Here is a 21,373-nt window from a genome sequence, read left to right on the forward strand (position 1 = left end):
CGTCTCCCTCACACCAACCCCCCACCCCTCCACAGGGCTGGTTGCAGCCGGTTTTAGTCTGACAGTGGAGAGGAAGCTTCGACCTCTCACCTCCAGAGGATGGAGAGAGGGAGACAAGAGGAGAGGGATGATGGAGGGCAGCAGGGTGGAGAGGGTTGGAGGGGGTGGGAGGCGCTGAAACTGCAAGAGGCGAGGGAGAGGTCAAAGAACAGGAGGGATTTGCGGAGAAAGAGGGAGAGTAGAGCTGGGGGAAGGGACTGAGAGTCGGGAGGGAAGGAGTGAGAGAGAGAGAGACAGAGAGACAGGACGGAGGGGTCAGGAAGGAAAAAGAGTGATAAATGAAGGGAGAGCGGCAAGATGGAAGGATGAGGAGGGAGAGATGGAGCGCATGAGAGAATGAGAAGGAGAGAAAGACAGAGTGTGAAGCTGCTGTGTACCTCCCTAACAAGCTGGACAGAATCAGCTCAATTATTAAAGAGGAGCTAGAGATGGGGAAAACACGCAGACGCACAGATGTACACGCACACACAGACACACACGCAAAATCTCTCTCGGTGTCTGGCACACAACACACACATCTATCTGCAGATCAACATACTTACCCATGTACTATGTGTCTGACTTCCTATGCTTGTGTGTAAGAGTTATCTTTGTTTTTAGCAGCGTGTGAGTGTGCATACATGTGTGTCTGGGTATGTGTGTTAAAAACAGTGAGTCAGAGGATAAGACTTGTTAGTGATTCTCCTCAACACCCCCCTCCGCCCCCCCACCCCACTCACTCAATTTGGCTTCAGCACCGTCTCAACGTTCCACCAGCGTGGCTTCAATGTCGTCCCATCAATATGAACAGATAATCAGAGCACTCAGGGGTCTGTCTATAAATCCCTGCCGTGAATATAGTTTTCACCCTCTTCCCTCCTATCTTCTCTCTCTCCCTTCCTCTCCTTCCTTCTCCTCTTCCCCTCTTGCCCATTCTACTCTATTTTTTTAATTTCCTTTCTTCTTTGCCTTTTCCCTCCTTCTCTGAGGAAGTGTATGCCCCCAAGGGACAAAAATATTCGCTACCTTCCAGGAGAGAAAGAGATTGTGTGTGCCTCTCTCTCTGTGTGAATGTGTGTCCTCCATGTGTGTGTGTGTGCCAGGATGATAGTGTGTGTGTGTGTGTGTGTGTGTGTGTGTGTGTGTGTGTGTGTGAGAGTGAGAACACACACTTCCTGAGACAGAAAGGGAGAGAGAGGCAGGGATGAGCAAGTGAAGAGCGAGTGAGAGAGTGAAAGCAGGAGGCTGTGGAGGGGGAGGAGAGAGAAAGAGATAAGAGAAAAAGACAGAGAGTAGTCGGGGAGAAGGGGGAAGATGGATGAATGTACTGCGCACTGTGTGTGTGTGTGTGTGTGTGTGTGTGTGTGTGTGTGTGTGTGTGTGTGTGTGTGTAAGAGAGAGAGAGATGGTCGAGAGATGCAGGCAGAAAGAGAGGGAAAGAAGGGTTTCTTATCCTCTCAGCAGAAGTCATAATTTCTTAGAGCGTGCACAGATGTGTGTGTGTGTGTGTGTGTGTGTGTTTTTTGTGCATGTCTTATTGTGTTTGTGTGTGAGAGTGTTACCTCTTTCAGGCGTGAGTCCAAGAATATGAGCGGTACAGTACAGTGGCATGGTGTCGGTGTGTATTGTGAGCAGCATGTGTGTGTCTACATGTGCTTTTTGAGCGCTGTGGATGTTGAAGCTGTGGCTGATGAGCTGTCAGTACCTACAGTTGGAATGTTCACAAGGCGGCCATTGTTGTTCAAACAGCCAGCAGCCTTCTCCTTGGCAACGGGAGCTGCAGCAGCGTCTCCCACAGCAACTGTGGAACAGGAGTATGGAGAGAGGAGAAGGAGGAGTCAGGAAGTCAGGGCCGCAGCACAGAGGCCCCTCTCCAAAACACTGGCCTCAAGGTCTAAGTGTGTGTCGGGGTCCAAGCATCTGGTTTGTGTGTCCTCTGTGTGTGAGGTAGATATGCGTGACTGTGTGAGGTTTTTAAGTGCGTCTGTGAGTTTTCGCCAGCGTGACTACGTGGAGTGTGCGTCAGTGAGTGCGTGCAGCTTTGCTTGCAAATGTGTGTTTCTGCCTATTTGTACATGTCATCTCTGTGTGTGCGTGTGCACACCTGTGTGAACTGTAAGTGGGAGATTTTCTGTGTTTGCACCTAAGTGGTTGGTTTCATCTTCCTGTATTTGCATGTGTTTCTAGACGTATTCTTGTTTGTGCGCAATCCCGTATGTGTTTTTGAGTGCGCACATGTGCACACTCCTAGCTGTTCCCAGCTGGCTTGGTTAGTCACATGACCTGACGCAGGGGCGGCCATCAGCAGCGCCAGGAAACTGCCTGCCTGAGTGAGAGAGAGAGAGAGAGAGAGAGAAGAGAAGAGAAGAAAGAGAGAGAGAGAGATTTAGCTGGCAATGAGTTGGGGAATGGGAGAGTGTGTTGTGGGAGACAAACTAGGAGTGTGTGTGTGGATGGAGGGGTTGCTGAGAGATGAGAGATGGAACAGTGAGGAGGGGGTGAAGAGGAAGGGGTTATACAGTCCTCCTCATCTTAAAATAACTACAACATGTAGGTTCCTGCAGAAACAACAGGAGAGAGACAGTCAGAAGGGGGTGGGGGGTCCTGGTTTTTGTTGACTAGTGTTCTCGAGCTACTTCTCCAGTCCCCTGTGTACATCATTGGCTGAGCAGCCACTGTATCTGGTCTGTGTGAAGTATGTTTACGTCAGATGTGTGTCTGTCTGTCTGAACGTCTGTCTGCCTTTTTGTTTGTCTGCGCATATGGTTTATGTGTTGCTCTCTGCTCATTTATATGCTTTGTATGTGTGTTTGTTGCGTATGAGCGTGCATGCACATGCTTGCTCTTGGCAGGAGATACAGCACGCACACTGATGATGGAGATCATTAGGAATTTCCTGCAGCTGGGGAGGTGGGAGTGTTTTTTGGGGGGGGATGGTGGAGGAGAGGTCAGAGTGAAGGAGAGTGTGAGTGGGTGGGGGTGAGAATCTGTGTGTAAATGCAAGTGTTAGTTGGATTGTCTCTGTTTGACTGACGTGCGTGTGCATTGAGCTGCAGCCCACCAAAGCCCAAAGTTCAGCGTTGTTTTTGAAGGTTGCTGTTGGTAATTTGTGTGCAAGCATGCTGGCACCAGTAGTGCGATATATGTGTATAACATTCCTCGCCCCCTTTGGCACACTAACACACACCTCAAGCTCTCTAAAAACCAGGTCTGTTAAGTTTGGATGTGCTTAAATTCTAGCTGTTCAGTTTTATAGCCTGTTGGGCTACAACCCACTGCAGTCAAGGCAAGAACATATATCCTCAACTTTGCTTATTTCTTTATTTTTATTATTTTATTTTTTATTTTAGTTGAATTAAAACTTTGCACCGTAAATATAGAAAACTTTCTCCCCACAGTGGGAAGAAAGATAAAGTATTTAAATACAACAGTATCAGTTTAAGTTAATGTTACTCAAGACTTTTTGAATGTCTCGATCTCGGACAAAGAGACCTTTGAACTCTAGGGATATGATTAAATTGCCTGTACATTTTCTGATTTATTTGTTATAATTACTGTGATTGGTTGTAATAAATGCAACCAATATCTTGATGCATTTGAATTATTTGTTACTATTATTGGCTGACATCTCTCCTTGCCGCCCTTCACACCTACTCCAACAAAGTGAACGTGGGTGACAGGAGATGGAGATGTCAGAAAAGTCTTTACTGTATATTTGAAACGTACCTGAACCACAAAGACTTTATTTGAAAAACAGCTTTGAAAAGGAAATACACAGCAGTATGTAAATTCTGCAATGCAACACTGATTGAGACATCTGCATGTAGAAAAGAAGCATAAAGAAAGAAAGTTTAGTGGAAAGTACGCAGTCTGCCTCGATACCAAAACGCTCGCTTTCCGTGTTCTTGTGTTCTGTAATGCTGCTGGAAATGAAAAATTACATTAATATGCATTACAAAGACATTTCTATTTCTTTATCTATTTTTGTCTACACATATAGGAGCTATATACATAGAACAAGAGTCCTTTGGATTCATAGTTAAGTATTTGATTTGACATTCACACAGTGAGTATTTACATGCTGTGTCATGTCATGTGATGTGTAATGTTTCAATGACAAAGTCAGACAGACGTTTATTACCAGGAATAAAACATGCCACACTTGTTCCCACTGAAAATCCCTCACAGATAACTTGAGAACAGTTTGTCATCAAGTTGTCAAACAGTTTTGTTGATTTAAAAAAAATTATTTTTGGAAGAAAAAGTTGTTTTTTGTTCAATGTAGGTTTGAGGCTGCCGGTGCTGCAGGTTGAGAGGCGGATGGTAGTTGAGTTTCTGCACAGTGTCACTCAGTCTCTGTGGACCCTCCTCCCCACCTCCTCTTCTCTCTTGGCCTCACATACACTTTCTCCATCGCGCTCTGTTTTATCCCCTCTTCTTCTTATCTGTCTAAACCTCTCTGTGGAGCTCCCCCCTCCTCCCCTCACCACCTCTCTCTCTTTTGGTCTCCCCTCCATGTCCCCCCCCCCCTTACACCCCCCCACCCCCCATGCTTGTTTCGGTGCTGCTGCCTGTCTCTTAGCAACAACTGCACACCCGTTAGAGCTTGGTGAGTGCTTTTACAAACACACCCAGGAAGACACACTCATACACGTGCACTCGCAGAGACACACATACGTGCGAGCACATACACATTTCCACTCTCTCTCTCTCTCTCTCTTTTCTCTCACCCCCTCTCTCTCTAACACTCACAATCTCACACACACACAGACACAATCACACACGCGCACACACACACACACAGGCACGCACGCACGCACGCATGCACGCACTCTCACACACACACACACACGCACACACACACACACACACACACACACACACACAGGGTCTAGTTGCTGCTGGCAGCCCTGTGAGTCTGCAAGCCTTTGTGGCAGTGAGATGGATGGGGAGAGAATAGATATGCTGCTCAGCTACCATTTACAGAATGATTGTTCCTCTCAGACTATGCACAACAGGGCAACTTCCCAAACTGGACAATGACAAGTTCTCATCTCTGATTTCCCACTGGCATGAGTGTATATGCATAATAACTCTGTGGTGCATAATAGCACCAACAACTTTAACGTGCAGATAAGAAATATACAAGATCAAAATGTTCAAACAATAATCATAGGAGGCCGGCTCTTTCTAAAACAGATTCAACAGATCATCGTGTGGGAGCAGCGCACACCATCGACTGTTCTCACAGAGACAATGCCACTGAGCCATTCACAGTAAAATGCACCAAACCGCATTTGCTATACGTATGAGGTTGAATTTATTGGAATGGCAGTTGATGGATGCCAGGAGTGTTTGCTTAAACAATGAATCATAGTGGGAGCGTTTGATTGGCTGGTATCTAAGCTCTGTAAGAATACCCCCCGCCGAGCACAGTAGAGAGATATTTGCATGTGTGTCTTTGTTTTGTGTGTAATTGTGCATGACTACATATGTGTGTGTGTGTGTGTGTGTGTGTGTGTGTGTGTGTGTGTGTGTGTGTGTGTGTGTGTGTGTGTGTGTGTGTGTGTGTGTGTGTGTGTGCGCGCGCGCGTATGTCTTTATGTGCAAATGGATGTGTGAGTGTGTGGGAGGATGAAGCTGTGGCGGCATATTTGCATATGTCTTTGTGTGTCTGTGAGTGACAGGGTATGTATGTACTGTATGTGTAGGCACATGTGCAGCAATGTTTAATTAAAGCATGTGTTCTTCTTCCTCTCTCATACATCGGTCAGACGGAGCCTTAATTAAGGCATGCTGTTAATTAGACGGGAGAGAAAGTAAGAACAAGAATGGGAGAGAAGAGAGGCAGGGAGACAGCAGTGGGCACGAGAGGGAGTGGGTGAGGAGGTTAAAGAAAGTATGTGTTGTGAGTGTTTATCTTCTTGTGTGTTTGTCCTAGTTGTGTCATTCCTCAGAGCAGCAGAACCTTGAGTTTGGTCTGCTCCATGTGTGCAGCCCTAAACTCTGCTCCAGCAAAACTCTCTTACTCCACCTCATTCTCTTCCTCTATACTCTTTCTTCCACTCGCCTCCATCAACTTTACTACCTCCTTTTTGTTTTTCTTAAGTCTGTCTGCCTCTGCCAGACTTACCATCCTTTCCATGTCTCAATCGCGTCTATCCCCTCTCTGCTCTTCTTCTGTCTCTTGCCCTCTTTCATACTTTCTCACCCATTCTTGGACTTATTCCTGTCTTTTACGCCCTCCCCTCCTTGTCCCCCCTCTTTCTTTCTCTGTCCCTCTCCCTCCCTCCTAATCAGAACCATATTTTGGAGAGGGAGGCAGAGAGATCTGAGGATGGACAAGATTGTTTTGTATGTGCAGAGTGTGGTACAGTGTTGGAGGCAGCCGTGCGTGGATATGTGTGCGAGTGTGGCACGCATACTTGTGTTTGAATGTGTGCATGCATGCAGTCATGTGTGAGTCTGATAGCAGATTTCATAAGACTTGTGTGTGTTCTGGCAATCTGTACTTCCATTTCCCCTCTGCTCTGGGTTTCCATAATCCCTCTATAGTTCCTGTCTTTCTGTCACCTTCATCTCTCCATCCTCTCAACACCTCTATTCATCACCTCTCTGCTTCCCCCTGGTGGCTGCGATTATTCACACATTCTTGTTGCACCCTCAAAGTCTTGTGCTTTGTAATGTATTTCAATAGTTTGGCCGAAATGTGGCATGCTGTGTGCTTTTCACCACTACTCAACTACTTATAATTTGCTCACACACACATGGTGAGCTACACAGCTCTGTGAGCATGGTCTTCATCATGTAGTGATGATCCTCAGTGTTTGTTATGGAGCACGTTGAAACACAGAATAGCTGAAGTGGCCCTGGTTTACATGTGTGTGCCTTCAGTCTGCTGGAACACATGGAAATGAATTAGTAACCACAATTAGAGTATACAAAAAGGTGTATTGCAAGTCATCCTCCAAAATAAATCTGCTGTGAGATGGTGCAGCCCTCACCAAAATACTGATTATAGTCTGGTCTGATGATGCATGCTGTGACATCATATACTAATCTCTTATTCTCTTTTTCTTTCTGCTCCACCCTCCTCCTCCTCACTCCCCCACCCTCACCATTTCTCCCACTTTTTTCAACAAACTATCCCTTCCTCTGTCTGCCTTGTCTGTCTCTGTCTCTCACTCTAGCAACCATGGGCAAACGACAGGAGCAGAGGGTGAGAGAGAAGTATGTGAGCACTCCACTGCAGTATTGATGACCCAATGATCCCCTGCAGAACAGAGCCAGTCAGGCAGACAGATTGAGGCTCAACTCAGAATCAAAATCCGAATCAGCGCCGTAACCATACGGTAAAATCAACCAATTGAGCAGGGTATGAATGGTAAATGTAATCTAATGTTGTAAAGCTGCTGTGTGGGTGGCACAGTTAATAGAATAGAGTGCATTACGAATTAGGTGTATGGCCCATTGCCAAAAAACCTAACACACAGCCACAATTTTATATGTGCTGCAAATGTTAGATTTGTATTTGTATAGTATTTGATGACCAATATGTTTAGCAGCAAGGAGTTTAGATGAAATGTCTTAAATGCAACAAGGACATGTTAACACATTTGTGTACTTCTCTCCAGTTGGTGATATTGTTTTTATAATATACTACAATATTTCTTGACAATATTGTCTATATTTCTGTCCTCAGTTCACTGAACTTTCCTGCTGTTAGAGGAAAACGACGCTACACCCTAAGTTCTATACATCAGAAAACATCCCTCTTTCCTCACTCAGCATCAGCAAGACTGTCCACTGAATGAGTGGCTTGTCAGCTCACCTACATTCAGGCCAAACTGGGGCTCCAGTAGGCTGTGGTGGGACTCAAGCAGAGGAAAAAGCGTGTGTGGGGGAGCTGGAGGGGCTGGCTGTGCCTGAGCTCTGGAACAGGGAACTCGGGCTCCAGGAGGGGTCCCAGGATCCCTCTAAAAATGGATTGGCACCAGTGACCTCCAACCTCTTTCCCTCCTCTCCTTCAGCCGTGGCGAACGGACTACATCAACATAGAAGGCTGGGGCACAGCACCTGCCCGCGCAGGCAGACGGAGACTCACACTACCGCTGAGACACATACATTTGCAGAGACAATTAGGGACATGCAAACGCACATTGACCCAGATGTGCACACACAGGCTGTTTCGCAAGCACACATGGATAATTGTGAACACATGGAAATCAACCCACCTACAGGTTCTGTAGGACCTGAACACTCCAGGACTATCACACCAGAGGCCATACGCACAACCTCACATCAACCCCTGTCTTTGGAACATGGCAATCATCCTGCCGCCACCAATCAGCGGGCTGCCCCAGTTCTACCTGCAGAGACAGACAATGCCTCAACCTTTTGTCCAGTCCCCGTTGGTCCAAACCCAAACACAGGCTCTTCTCCTCTTCCTGTGGAGGCAGAGAAGAAATATGCACTCCGCAGCTCTGGACGTCCCCGCTTTCCCTGTCACCTGCGCAAATCCTCCCGCCTCCGCCGAAGCTTAGAGGATGGGGAGAAGAAAACAGGACGGGAGAGGGGCGTAGAGGAGGAAGATGAAGTATTGGAGGAGAAGATCTGGAGAGTTAAAGAAGAGCAGGTTGCGGTTGGAGAGAAAGAAGAGCATTCCTCTGTGGAGGCTGTTCTCCCCACGGCACCCTGCCCTACAGAGATTGCTCTTGCTCTAACTGTACCCAAACCTGTACCTAAAGTTATACATAAACCTGGGCCCAGACTTGGCCATAAACCTGGACCTAAATCCAGGTCTAGGCCTGCACCAAAACCTGTCCATAAAGCCGCTCCTAAAAGTGTGAAACAGCGTCAGGCAGCACGGTCCATGGCTCATTCTGCTACCCCTCATCTACCATTTGCAAACACATCCACCATCGCTGCACCTCTAACTGTAAAGCAGGAGCCTGTTGCAGAGGGGGTATCTCCTCCCAAAAACCGGAGACGGGGACGTTTTGTTGGTGTAAGTTAATTTATAGTTACATATCATTGTAGTTACTCTCTTGACATAAAAACAATGTAATTCCATATATGCCATAGATGTTAATACAATTTACAATTTCTCATGCTGTTTTCTGCATTACAGGTGAGGAAGATTGTTGTCAAGGTGGCTCGCATACCTGTCAGCCTGAGCCGCAGACAGAAAAGCTACAAGATTTCCAATTTGGAGACTTTTACAGGGACAGAAAAAGGCAATGATGGCAGTCTGGAAGGCTCAGATGTAGTTCGAGAGCCGACGGCACTTCTTCGAATGAAGAACAATGGAAAGAGTGTTATGGTGATGTTCCCTCCTGGAGAACTCCCGGTTATTCTCAAACGCAGGCGGGGACGACCACCTAAACAGCCTCTGCCAGGAATACCAGGCGAGCTTCCAAATGCTGGGAATGCTGGTGGTAATGGAGACCAGCCCAAGAAGCCCCAGAGGCGAAGGCGGGCTAAACTCCCTTCCCCTTATCCATCGTATGTTAACGATACTAATGATGTGAAAACAGAGTATGGGGATGTTCTGTCCAAATTGGCCTTTTTAAACCGCCAGCCCCCTGCCACTGGCCGCTGCTCTCCCCCGCGCTGCTGGACACCCAGTGAGCCTGAAAGCTTTCATACCCCCTTGGAAAATCCTGGAATATCCACCCTGCTCCACCGGCTCACTGGGTATAGACGCCCCCGAGGTGGCAGAGGAGGGGGCAGTGGAAGAGGTGGAGCAGGAGCAGGGGGGGTTGGAGGCAGTGAGCGCAATAAGAGCACATTCAGTGACTTCTTTGAATCCATTGGCAAGAAGCAGAAACCGAGCCCCATGTCTGAGCATGGATTACCTAAGAAAAGGGGAAAGGGTACAGGTGGTAGGGGAGGGGGAATCGTAGGGACTGAGTCTGGGGGAGAGAAAATAATCAAGAAGAAACGTGTGAGAAAGAATGGTGCTTTTAAAGGGGTGGGTATGTCCATGGGGCAGGACTGGCCCAATGGGGCAGGTGGCTGGGGGGAGGGGGGTAGAGACAAGGAGAAAGGTTTGGGTGGGTATCAGCTCTGTGGATCTCCAAGGGGAGGCTTTTCCTCCTGTGAGGTTGGAAGGGGAGGTGCTTACAGCAGTCCAGGAGGAAGCAGAGGGGTTGGGCCAGCTGGCGAGGACTCACAAAGCCTGTTTGCTGGATATTTCCGGTCACTCCTCGACTCAGATGATTCATCAGACCTGTTGGACATCTCCTCCTCGCAGTCAGACCCCCGAAAAGCTTCAAACACCCCTTGTTATGAGCCATCCAGTCCAGCTGCGGGTCACAGCTGGTCCCCTGCGTTCCCCAAGTGGACCTCCAAGGGTGCAAATTCTGTGGTGGATGGTTTATCACAGACACATTGCTCCTCAGCCAGGCCTCCATACAGCTATAGCAGCCTGGCCCAAACATCCCCCACCACTTCTACCTATCCCAAATCCACTCCTCCATCTCTCTCACATTCTCCTAGCTCCCCTCATCCTGCCTCTTTTGGCCACTACTCATCTGGCTACTCCTCCTCTTCTCCTGCAGTGCCACAGAGATCCTCAGATTGCAGCTTTGCATATGGGTCTGGACACAGCAGTGGCAAGGCCACCACTCTTGGTCAAATGGGTTATTCTAGCTACCAGGCAGCAGCCAGGCGAGGCTTTGGTGGATATCCTGCAGCAGGTCATTCCTCCATGTTGCGGGGGGACTCAACAGGACCCACATCACCAGGAGGAGGATACATGTCTGTGGCCAAAAGTAGCCCCTTCAGCTCCTCTCCAGAAGGTTACAAACAGTACAACACCAATCAGTGGAGCTACAGGTAAATTACTTGTGCGTCCTGTCATTACAAAAAAGTTCAAGAAGTGTTCAAGTGGCCTTTTCACACATATTCTGACCTTTATGAATGAATAAGGCATTAAATGTGTTCCTAGTGTTAAATTATTATACATTATTGTTTTACAAACTAAAGTCCAGTCACAGCAAGATCAAAGAGATGTGAATGACTTATTATAAATGTTTCACTACCTGACACTAGTGGACTCGGGGCTAAAACGTGCTCTTCAGGCTTCTTTCACTGCTTGGTGGAACTGGAACAAAGAGCAGTGGATATTCAAATATCTGCACACTTGAGTGCATTTCATAATTTGTGTTTCTATATTTATATTTCTTTTTCAGACAAGGTTACGGTGGTTGGTCAACAGACGGCTTTGGGCCTCAGTATCACGGCTACAGTGAGTATGGCTCCAGTGAGTCCAAAGACATCTTGGATATCTCCAACTACACCCCCCAGAAGGCCAAGCGTCAACCTTTTCCTGAAAGTCTCTCAGAATCCTCCTCTGACTCCTCACATCTCGGCTCTGCAGCCACTGGTAGTGGACCTAGCTCCACATGTGGCACGTACAAATTGAATGAAGCTGCTTCTGTTAGTGGAGAGGGGGGTCAATCAAGTCTGTCCAGCCTGGAGAAGCTGATGATGGATTGGCATGAGAGTGCTTCTGGGCCCTCGTATAACTGGAGCCAGAACGTTCTCTTCCAGGGCGGGGGAACCAGCAAACCCGGTCGAGGTCGAAGGAAACGGACGGAGACACAAGTCGAAAAAGAAGGAGGCTCTGCTTTACACTCTGATTCCCCATCCAGTCCCTCCCCAACGCCTACTCCTGGACCTAAGCGGGGAGGGGTTGGAGGACGGGGCAGAGGGTCTAGAGGAGGCAGAGGAGGTTTGTCTCCATGCCAGAGAGAGCGGCCTTCAGGGGCCAAAGGCAGGGGCAAGGCTGCCTCTTCATCTGGAGCAGTGACTGCTGGAGGTCCGGAGGGGTCTGGGCTGTTCCAGGAGGGGCTGGACTATTACAGTGGAGACAGTAGTAGCCTCTCTCCCCTGGCCACTCCCAATCCTGCACCACCTTCCAGCTACCTCCAGGACCCCTGTGAGTACCCTTCCCCTTATTCTGCCCACCCCTCCACACCTTCCTCTGAGGAGCGATATCCAGCCTTATACCCTGGAGAATCCTCCTCCTCCCTCTCACCAAGTGTCTCATCTCCCCCTTACCCTCCCAAGCCCACCCCTCCTCCACCCCAGTCTTACCACCCTGTCCCCTCCAGGACATTCTCCCCCTCCTGCTCTCCCTCACCACGGATAACACCCCTCTGCGCCACAGCACTGAGTCCCTCACATCGCCCTCCTCCAAAAGACCCACAGTTCTCACAGTATGACTCTCCCAGCTACTGCAGCTCCCCCTATTGGTACGGACAGACATCGCACAGCGGCAGCCCCAGCCCGCACACCCACAGCACACACTCAAATTCAGCCGTGCACATACACAGCAACCCGCACACAAGTCCTCATGGAAATACACACGGAAATCCGCTCGCTAGCCCAAATGCGAATACACACACACACATGATACCGACCCTCCATGACACACACCATCACAACACACAGCCGCACACCAACACCCATCCCACCTCACTGCTCCAGAGTAACCCCCTCACCCACTCAAACCCCCACACCAACAATCATCCCCACCACAATACACACACCAACCCCAACTCTCACCTAGCCACCCACACACACTCCAACCCCAGTACCAGCCTCCACTCCCACTCAACACCTATGCTTTATGAGGAGTGCAGCCCTCCCTTGACCTTGCCCCCCCACAAGCGGGATCTGACCACCCACAGTATGAGCACAGGCCACCGCCAGGGCCCCTTGCCTCACTCCCCATACCCCAAACCTCCCCTGGACTCCTCGCCCCATCAGGAGGACACTGGTGGCTACTCCTTGTCCCACCAATCCTACCAGGGCATTGGACACCGCTACCCCTCCCAAGCGGCTCAGGGAGGCGGGGTCCTGTGCCAGCTCCTGGACACAGCCAACGATGACAACTTCAGTGTCACCAGCCTGTAACAGCAGGTGAGTTTATTTAACTTTTGCACACACAATGAGGCCATCCTAGAACTAATTAACTAACCACGACTAGAGCTCTTATATGTGCAGAGGAGTGTCTGATTACTGATGACACCATACTTTTGTTTTGAAAACAGTTCTTTAATTTATATATTAAAGATAAGTAAAAGAAATACTTTACCGATGTATTAATCCATTTGCAGACACACCAAATTGTAAAGCTTATCATTACAAATGTACAAATATATAAATCAATAAAAGTAGAGCACAACAGCAACAATGCCACAGGGCACAGGTTACTTTTAGCACCAAAGCAAACGATTGGCTTCACTTACAGTCAAGCAAAGATTTGTAAAATATAGTGTCACGGTTCAACTGTCAGAAATATCACAGTCTCATATTATGCCATCTATCTTCACCTCTTTCTCTCTCCCTCTCTTTCAGGTGCACTCAATTCAAGCTTTTACAGATTTTCAAACTTTTCTTTCTTATTTTTTTGTTAAGGAGACTTCTTTGTGTAGAGTTTGTGAAATGAAGGGTGAGAATTTAGCTGCCAGCTTTGGACAGTAAAGCTTTAATTCTCCAGCATTGACAATCAATATCAACTGCAATTTAAACAGCCAAGCATGCACACACACACACACACACACACACACAAACATACACACACAAACACAGACGCGCATGTGCAGATTAATACACTACCTATACATGGGCACATAAAATCCTACATGTGAACACTCACTCACACTCTGCTGGAACAAGGGAATGGCCAAGAGGAGCTGACAGAGGAATACCAGACGCTGATGGACAGAGACAAACCTATTTCCTCGCCCCTTCAAGTCCTGCTTTGATACATAGAGGACTCCGTTTCCCAGAAGTCTGTATCTCGCCAAACCTTTCTGGTCCTGTTCTGTACATCTGCAATATGGACGAGCACACAACTCTCTTTCTCTTTCTGTTTCTTTCATCTGTTCGCTTTCAACCTACCCTCCTCTGCTAAACCAGCAACTATGTTCTGCACTCAACCATCACTAACCCTGCATTTCTGTCTTGTGCCCAAACGTGAACCACATCTGAGCCCAAATCAACTTTTTAAATACCATGAGCCTAGCAAATGTCCCACTCTGTGCACTCCTTGTGTTGTGTCCCATAAGAGAAAAGTGGACTGAACCAGTTTCTGCTCTTGAAATACCAGCATCTGTACATATGACTCCAGCTCCAAGCCAGAAGCCCCCTCTTCATTTTGAGGGTCCGTCATCAACATGCTCTCCTCAGCGTTCTGCCATGTTTTCTCTGCTCTGGGGGGAGAGCAGACTGCAGCATGGAGACCCGACATCCTGTGTTTTAATGTTTTAACTACAAGGGAAAGAGACATTGAAATCACACAGTGGCCCCAAAGAGACTCTTGTTTTCTGTGTGCGAATGTGAGACAGAGGAGGGTGTGTTTGTGTGACTGCAGTAATGCATGTACTTGTGTGTATGTGTGCATTTATGTTTGTGTGAGCGTGTGTGTGCGTGCCTGTGGGGTCAAAAGGAGTGAAGCTCCCCAGACACCAAAGTCTTGGCGGGGTCTCATTCTTTCTTTCACTCTCTCCCTTCTTTTTTCTGTGGTCTTGTGTTGTTTGGTGGTTTTTGTGATGAAAAAAATTGTATATCTGTCTGTTACATATCATGTACGTATCTGAGGTGCAAAATATTTAAATACACATTCTGTTCTTGCCATTGGTAATCTTGTCTATAGCATACTGCTTCTTTAAGAGATTCTGGTGTGCCTGTGTGTGTCTGTGTGTGTGTGTGTGAGCCTCCCTGAGTATTGGGATCTCTGGGACTGTGAGCAAGAGAGTTCAGTCAAGGACAAAACTCGACAGGGAGTGAAAGGGAGGGGAGAAGAGGACTGGATTGTGGGGAGGGGAAATAAAAGGAACCAGACTGAGGAAATCAAAAAATAGTGTCGGAGAGGTCCTAAAGCCACTGAAACAAAATGTACAAATATGTAGTGTTTCAAAATACTTCCAAATAAGGAACTGGCGTAGCAGCGTAAAGGCTGGTGGTAACCGAGAGCTGAGAGGAAGGGATCCCGTGCTCATGTTATGTCCTCACGGGGAAACTTGCTATAATAGAGCAAATAGTATACACAGACAGAGAGAGTGAGAGAGAAAGAAAGAAAGCGGATGGATGTGGGTGTGGATGTGGGTGTGTGTGGGTGTGTGTGTGTGTGTGTGTGTGTGTGGGGGGGGGGGGGGGGGGGGGGGTTACTGGCTGCGTATTGTGTACAGTTTGTCAACAGGCTGACTAAATAGACTCAGACATGTCTGGAGGAAATGTGTTTGCTGTGACATTCCACTGTATGGTGCAAGGGAACACACACTGTCAACAGCGCCACATGACAGACAGAGAGGAAGAAGATGCAGAGCAACAGCTTTCTTTCAGACTTCTTTTTTGTGTGCTACGTCACGTAAAAGCAGCATTTCATTTCAATGGATTCTTTTCAAAATTACAGCCAACTAAAATCCACAGTTAGTGAGTTTCAAACTGCCACACACTGTAATGTCATTTCTTAATCAGCAGTAAAAGTATTCAAATATTTTACTTGCTAAAAGTAGTAGTAGTAAAAGTAGAAGCCACAATGTTAAAATTAGCATATTCTAACCTGCATTAAAAAATATATATATTTTAATAATAGTATTATGAGCCAAATGTAGCCCCTTAAAGCAAAGTAGTCCTAAAAACTTTGTTATCGCAGGAGGCTCCCTTGAACCAATGAAGCAGCACATTTTAACAACTCAGTGTTCAGTTGGGTTATAGCTATAACCACGTGTCTTATTATGTAAACTAATCATATGTTTAGTAATCTATACAACACGTGAATCTCCTAAGTAACAAATACGACTAGCTGCATCAATAATGATAAATAAAGTCGGCTAAAGGTAAGTGATGTCACCAGATAGGAGTGTTTTAATGTAGCATTTTGCTGAGAAAAGCCTAACGCCTTACATTTCTGGTGAGACGTGTTATGGCCGAGAAGAGGATTTAAACCAACATTTGGGTTAATTTTAAACTGAATGAGTTAGTTATGGGCCGAATAAGGCGGCATTCAGTGTGTCTACAAGGCCGCCTTTGAACGAGGAATGCGCCTCGTCATCACAACTTCCCCCTGGGGGTAAGAACAAGAGGATGCTGGGGAAGGAGGTCGGGGAAGAAAGGGGAGGAGGGGTTGTTTCAGAGGGGACTTTCCTCTATTGCCCGACTGAAAAAGAAGTTGAATCACAGGGCACCGCGCCGGAGATGTCCCCCGGTGTCGCCACGGAGGAGGTATGCGGAGCTGTGCGCGGCGCTGGGGCCGCGGCCGTCTCCCCCTCTCGGGGATACTCCTGGTAATCCCACCGTTCCTCCTAGCACTCCAGCTCCTCGTCGTCGGTCCACGGTTACCTCGAACCACAAGGGCGGGGGTGGAGCAAGAGGTGACCTTTTCCGTTATCAGCATCGAACCGGACAGGAACTCAGGCCAACGGGGATCCCCGTCCCGGCGTCCGGGGTTGGAGGGGGAGGAGGAGGAGGAGCAGGAGCAGGAAGATGGGGAGAGAAGTGAGCTGGCACGAGCCTATGAGGATGAGAACGAGATGCACTCGCGCCAGGTATAACACGGGAGATAAGATTGTATTCAAATGTTTCTGAATAACATTAGCCTATTGCCACAGAACAAACAGCATATGTATCGATATGAATAGACTTCAACTACATATTTAATTTGACGTGAAACTATTTACTCACATCCCGCTTAATTTGCTGCTATATGTTGCGTACTTTAAACCCATTAAACCTAGTAAAAGGTTGCAGTAAAAATGCACTGAATTTGAACTGAGAGTAAGTAGGAGACAGATTATGTAATTCAGGAAACTACATGCTCAGTTTAGGAACACGGATTTAAAAAAGACTGCTGAAGTGGTGTCTTCATCCAGTTTATTCACTGTGGTCAGTTTGTGGATAGCTCTATGGAACAGGTGAAGGCAGAGGGGAAGCACAGTACTGACCCTAGATTAGAGAGAGGTGACAGCTGTTCTGTCTTTCCCCTTCAGTTGGAGAGAGCTCCAACTTTCATCTTTGTTTGTGTGTGTGTGTGAGTGTGTGTGTGTCCTCACCCCCTCTCTCTTTCATTCTCTTTTTCTCTCACTGTCTCTTTTTCTGCCCAAGGCTAAACTCTCTGACTCATTCTTGTGAATCATCAACCCTCCCCACTCCCTGCTGAGGTTACCATGGTGACCACAGGTTGAGTGTGATTTGGATGGGGGGGATTGTTACAGTGCCTCAGGCAAATATCTTACCAGCAGGACTGAGGTCAGAGGCTTTGACCTGCCTCCTCAGCATTCATACCTAAAGTATGGGGTGCAGCAGACACTCACAAACATTACTGTCATTCCTATATATATATATATATATTGATATGTATTGTGTGCATCTTCCCAGATGGGACCCAGAGCACTGGAGGTGCTGCCGTGGGCGGCAGACGAGCCATCCTTCACAGCAGAACTCAATCGTATCATCACCTATATTACCAGGCCACAGGTAGGCTACACAGAACGTCACCTAAAGCACAGTAGTGCTGTCAATGTCTCCATGGTCTGAATGTGCTTTTATATGCCACTAATATCATAAACAGTATACCTAACACAATTTGGACACTTCTAATGTGTATTTACTGTATATGTGAAACTGGCATTTTGTTAAAGAGTACTGACTATCTGTTGGAAACCACTGGTCAAATATTGGACCCTCCTTGAATGTCTCAAGAATACACTCTAGCCAACTAGGGACCTACAGATAGCCAAGAGTTAGATCTTGCTAAGTCTTAAAATTAATCAATAAAACTTCACTTTTTCAACTACTTCACTTCTTCTGCAGACTTCCAGCGTGGGGGTTAACATAGCAGTAATATGATCAGTCAGGCGCTGTCAGTATCCTGCAGCAGAATTCAGAAAAATATGAAGCCAGTGAGGACTTTCAGTTCCAGACTAGAAACTCATGTAACACCAGGTACTGGGGAACTGATAAGAAAAGGTATTAAACCAAGTATATTCTGTTGACTTTACTCCGTAATTATTCAATACCTGCAAGAAGTTGCAATGGCTCTCAAAGTTACTTAAGTTAATAATTATCATCAACTGAAACTCACATTCAAGAGTCTTTTTTTTTTATCAGCAAATAATTTGCATTACTTAATACTTGGACTGAAATGTTCTCACCAATTTTACCACAACTTCTTCTTTAACTTCCTCTCTTCTCAGGGTCAGTTGTATGATAATTATGCATGACTGAGACTGTTCTCAGACCTAGTCAGCCCATCTCATGTGACCCTCTCCTCTCCTGTCCATCTCCAGCTGAACTGCTCCAGGGTTTTGTCTCCAGGTCAGGCTCAGGCATCACAGCCCCCTGCGGATTCTCCCCACTGGCTGCTGTGCGCTGAGGACTGGCTCCTTCCAGCCACAGATAGGCCTTGTGTTGCATACTCTTTCAGGTGTGCCCATATGTCTGTACATTATGTCCATGTGCCTTTGCATGTGCTGTGATGCTTATGCTTATTACAGAATTGGAATAAACAGTGGAATTCATATTTAATCATGCATGCAATAATCTTCAAAACACCTTTTTTCTCCCTTGTCTATCTATCTGTCTGTTTTTTTGTTTTTTTTGTATTGTTGTCTCTCTAGTATGGATGGGTTAGATGCAGATTTTCTAAAAACGGTGTCTGGGCTGGGATGTGAAGTCCACAGTTTTGATCCCAGCAGCACCAGTGCATCTGGTGGTCACCATGGCAACAGTTTGGCAAGCAACCATGGTGATGGAGGCGTGGTCAGCCAGCACAAGATGTGGCTGGAGTGGCGAGCTCCAAGGAAGCACAAGCAGAAGACAAGAGGCAAACTGGGTAGTGTGTCTCAAACACTGGCAGACATCATGGCATCTCTGGGACACCGCACAGTAAGACACACATACAAACACACACACACACACACACGCACACACACACACACACACACACACACACACACACACACACACACACACACACACACACACAGACATTTGGAGAAACAGTGCTGAATAAACATACCGTAGAGTCTTTTCCCCCCAACATATCCAGAAAGCTCTCTTACTTGTATGTTCCCATAGCAACAGGGCTCTGCGCCATCCCTGGCTGCCATGGCAACAATTTAAGTAAGCGAATCACACACTGGCCCAGTTACATCCTGCAGCCACAAGAGGGACCCACATACCTACAGTTTGAGTATGAGTGGGCTGACTTTATAAAAAGTGGTAGAAGACTTCCATTTATGAAATAGTATTTGGATTTACTGATTATGTCTTTGATTCCAAACAGGAGGGGTATGGAAATCAGTAAGCCTTCATACAAGATTAGATGTTATTATTAACAGTGCAGACAGCATTATGATATTGTGCTGCATATGGACAACATTTTTACAATTTTTATCAATTCCAACAAACCTTTCTCTTGCAATGACAACAACAACAACAACAACAGATGCCTGATAAAAAAAATGTAATTAGCTTTTAAGTTCAAGAGCAACATGGTACAGTTTTCTGATATGGACATTTCTAAAAATAGTCTGTCTCTTGTCTATTTTCTCTATTCTCTTTAGGTTCATTTCCTGTATGCGGACCTGCTGAGTGCTGAGTGGCGAGTTTTCCAGAACTGGATCGAGTCGGGAACTCTGCAGAGTGTTTATCATCTGGTTGCCCAGGTTCACCTGCAATGGGCAGGGTTTGAGGTGGGCGGAACCAATGAGGAAGTGCTCCACTATTGGTTCACTGTCCTACAAGGTCTCCAAGCTTCTGGACTCAAGCTGGTTCACAGCTCTGCAGGAGAGGGTCACAGTGTCCTAAAACAGACAGTAGCAAATGGTCACAGCTCTTACATACTCAGTTGGGCCAACACAAGGCGATGATGACACATGAATGAACACAGGTGTACACACATGAACAGACATTGTGGATGGCCTCAAACAAGAAGGAGAAGGTCAAACTCTGCCTTCATATGACTCCACCCTCAGGAAATGCTGGTGCGACTGTCGATAAACTGGCTCATTTGACCAAATATGGAGCAGAAGTTGAACTTTCTGATGGGCTTTTAAAAAACTGGGCAACCATATAATAATTAGATCTACACATTTTATTTGATCTCATTTGGAACATAAATAACAGCAGATAAATGTAAATTGCAGGAATTGTTGGATTGTGTCTTAATTTGTTGTAAATATCAAACAGCTGTCTGGCAGGATTCCAACACATTTTCAGGTTTTTTTTCTTTTCTTTTTTCAGTTGAGTGATTTTATCAATGTAATATATTGCATTGATTTGATCCAGCTGTACTTTGAATGTCGATTCAGCAGATTATTAATGTATTTTTAAAATGTATTTGTGCACATCTCTTTAGGCCTTAAATGCTTTTATGTGCAATAATTATTTACATTTGAGAGAAGATTTAATTATAGTGAGACTATTAGTGCTTATTGTGTAATAAACAGTAAAGAAAACAGTGAAACCATGTTATACACGTGTATTGATACCACAATAAAATACCAAACAAAGCCAGAAGCCCTTGACTGCCATTTTGTGTGTCAGTTTTTGGTTATACATAACACATATACATTACAATGCCATTCGAGGCATCTGGCAGAAACAATGTTCTACACTTTTGTTAGATCAATATTGAGTAAAGGAAGTTTGATAAGTTAAGTATCTCATGTCCTCTCTAGAATGATTTATGTGATAACTAACCTGGTCTTAAATGTAGGTATATGTGTGTATCCACAACATTTTAAAGGTAGTAGTTCAATTATACAGTTTGCGTTTTCTTTTCAATTCAATTCAATTCAGTTTATTTTGTATAGCCCAATATCACAAATTAGGACCTCACATCGGATCAGCAAAAACTCCCCAAAAATAACCTTTCACAGGGAAAGCTCTGTGAAAGACTCACAGCTTTCAATATATTTGCACTTAATCGATAAAGCATAATAAAAGGAGTGTCTGTAAAGGTGTCTTTACTCTTTATTCCATCACATATAAGTCTAATATGTAGGCAGTGCTGAGCAAAACGGCTATAATTACTATACGCATAAAAAAAGTGTGTTTCATTACTATCATTTACCACACGTTCCTATGCTTGGATGCATGATGTAATCTTTACTGGAGACTGGTTTGCCTCTCCCCATTGCAGTGTACTTCCAGTTAGAATGGGCTGAGGTGAAGGATGCACTTAACTCTAACAAGGCAAGGCTCGCAGGACGGTGATATATCTTCATAAGTGCTTTTCTCAACATGCGTGAAGCTTAATGCCAGTCATTCCTCGGACGCGTTACAACTCGCTGGAGGCGGAATGTGCATCTGCCTC

General features: G+C 46.2%; 2 protein-coding genes across 2 annotated transcripts; both read left to right on the top strand.

Moving 5' to 3' along the window:
• The first annotated feature begins 7,849 nt into the window (after positions 1–7,849).
• ahdc1 (AT hook, DNA binding motif, containing 1) lies at positions 7,850–14,590 on the top strand. Its single transcript, XM_034545353.1, has 4 exons — positions 7,850–9,046; positions 9,170–10,878; positions 11,235–12,969; positions 13,408–14,590. Exons 1-3 carry the CDS (start codon positions 7,850–7,852, stop codon positions 12,961–12,963), a joined length of 4,635 nt encoding a protein of 1,544 aa, XP_034401244.1. The 3' UTR covers positions 12,964–12,969; positions 13,408–14,590.
• A 1,568-nt stretch (positions 14,591–16,158) lies between these two features.
• On the top strand, positions 16,159–20,572 carry LOC117738962 (methyltransferase-like protein 24). The gene is made up of 5 exons (XM_034545169.1): positions 16,159–16,601; positions 17,431–17,529; positions 18,342–18,478; positions 18,672–18,939; positions 19,620–20,572. The coding sequence occupies exons 1-5, from the start codon at positions 16,281–16,283 to the stop codon at positions 19,923–19,925; spliced, it is 1,131 nt and encodes a 376-aa protein (XP_034401060.1). The 5' UTR covers positions 16,159–16,280; the 3' UTR covers positions 19,926–20,572.
• Positions 20,573–21,373: the final 801 nt, after the last annotated feature.

The sequence above is a fragment of the Cyclopterus lumpus genome, chromosome 11 (genome assembly GCF_009769545.1).
Source record: "Cyclopterus lumpus isolate fCycLum1 chromosome 11, fCycLum1.pri, whole genome shotgun sequence".
In the NCBI taxonomy this organism is placed as follows: Eukaryota; Metazoa; Chordata; class Actinopteri; order Perciformes; family Cyclopteridae; genus Cyclopterus; species Cyclopterus lumpus.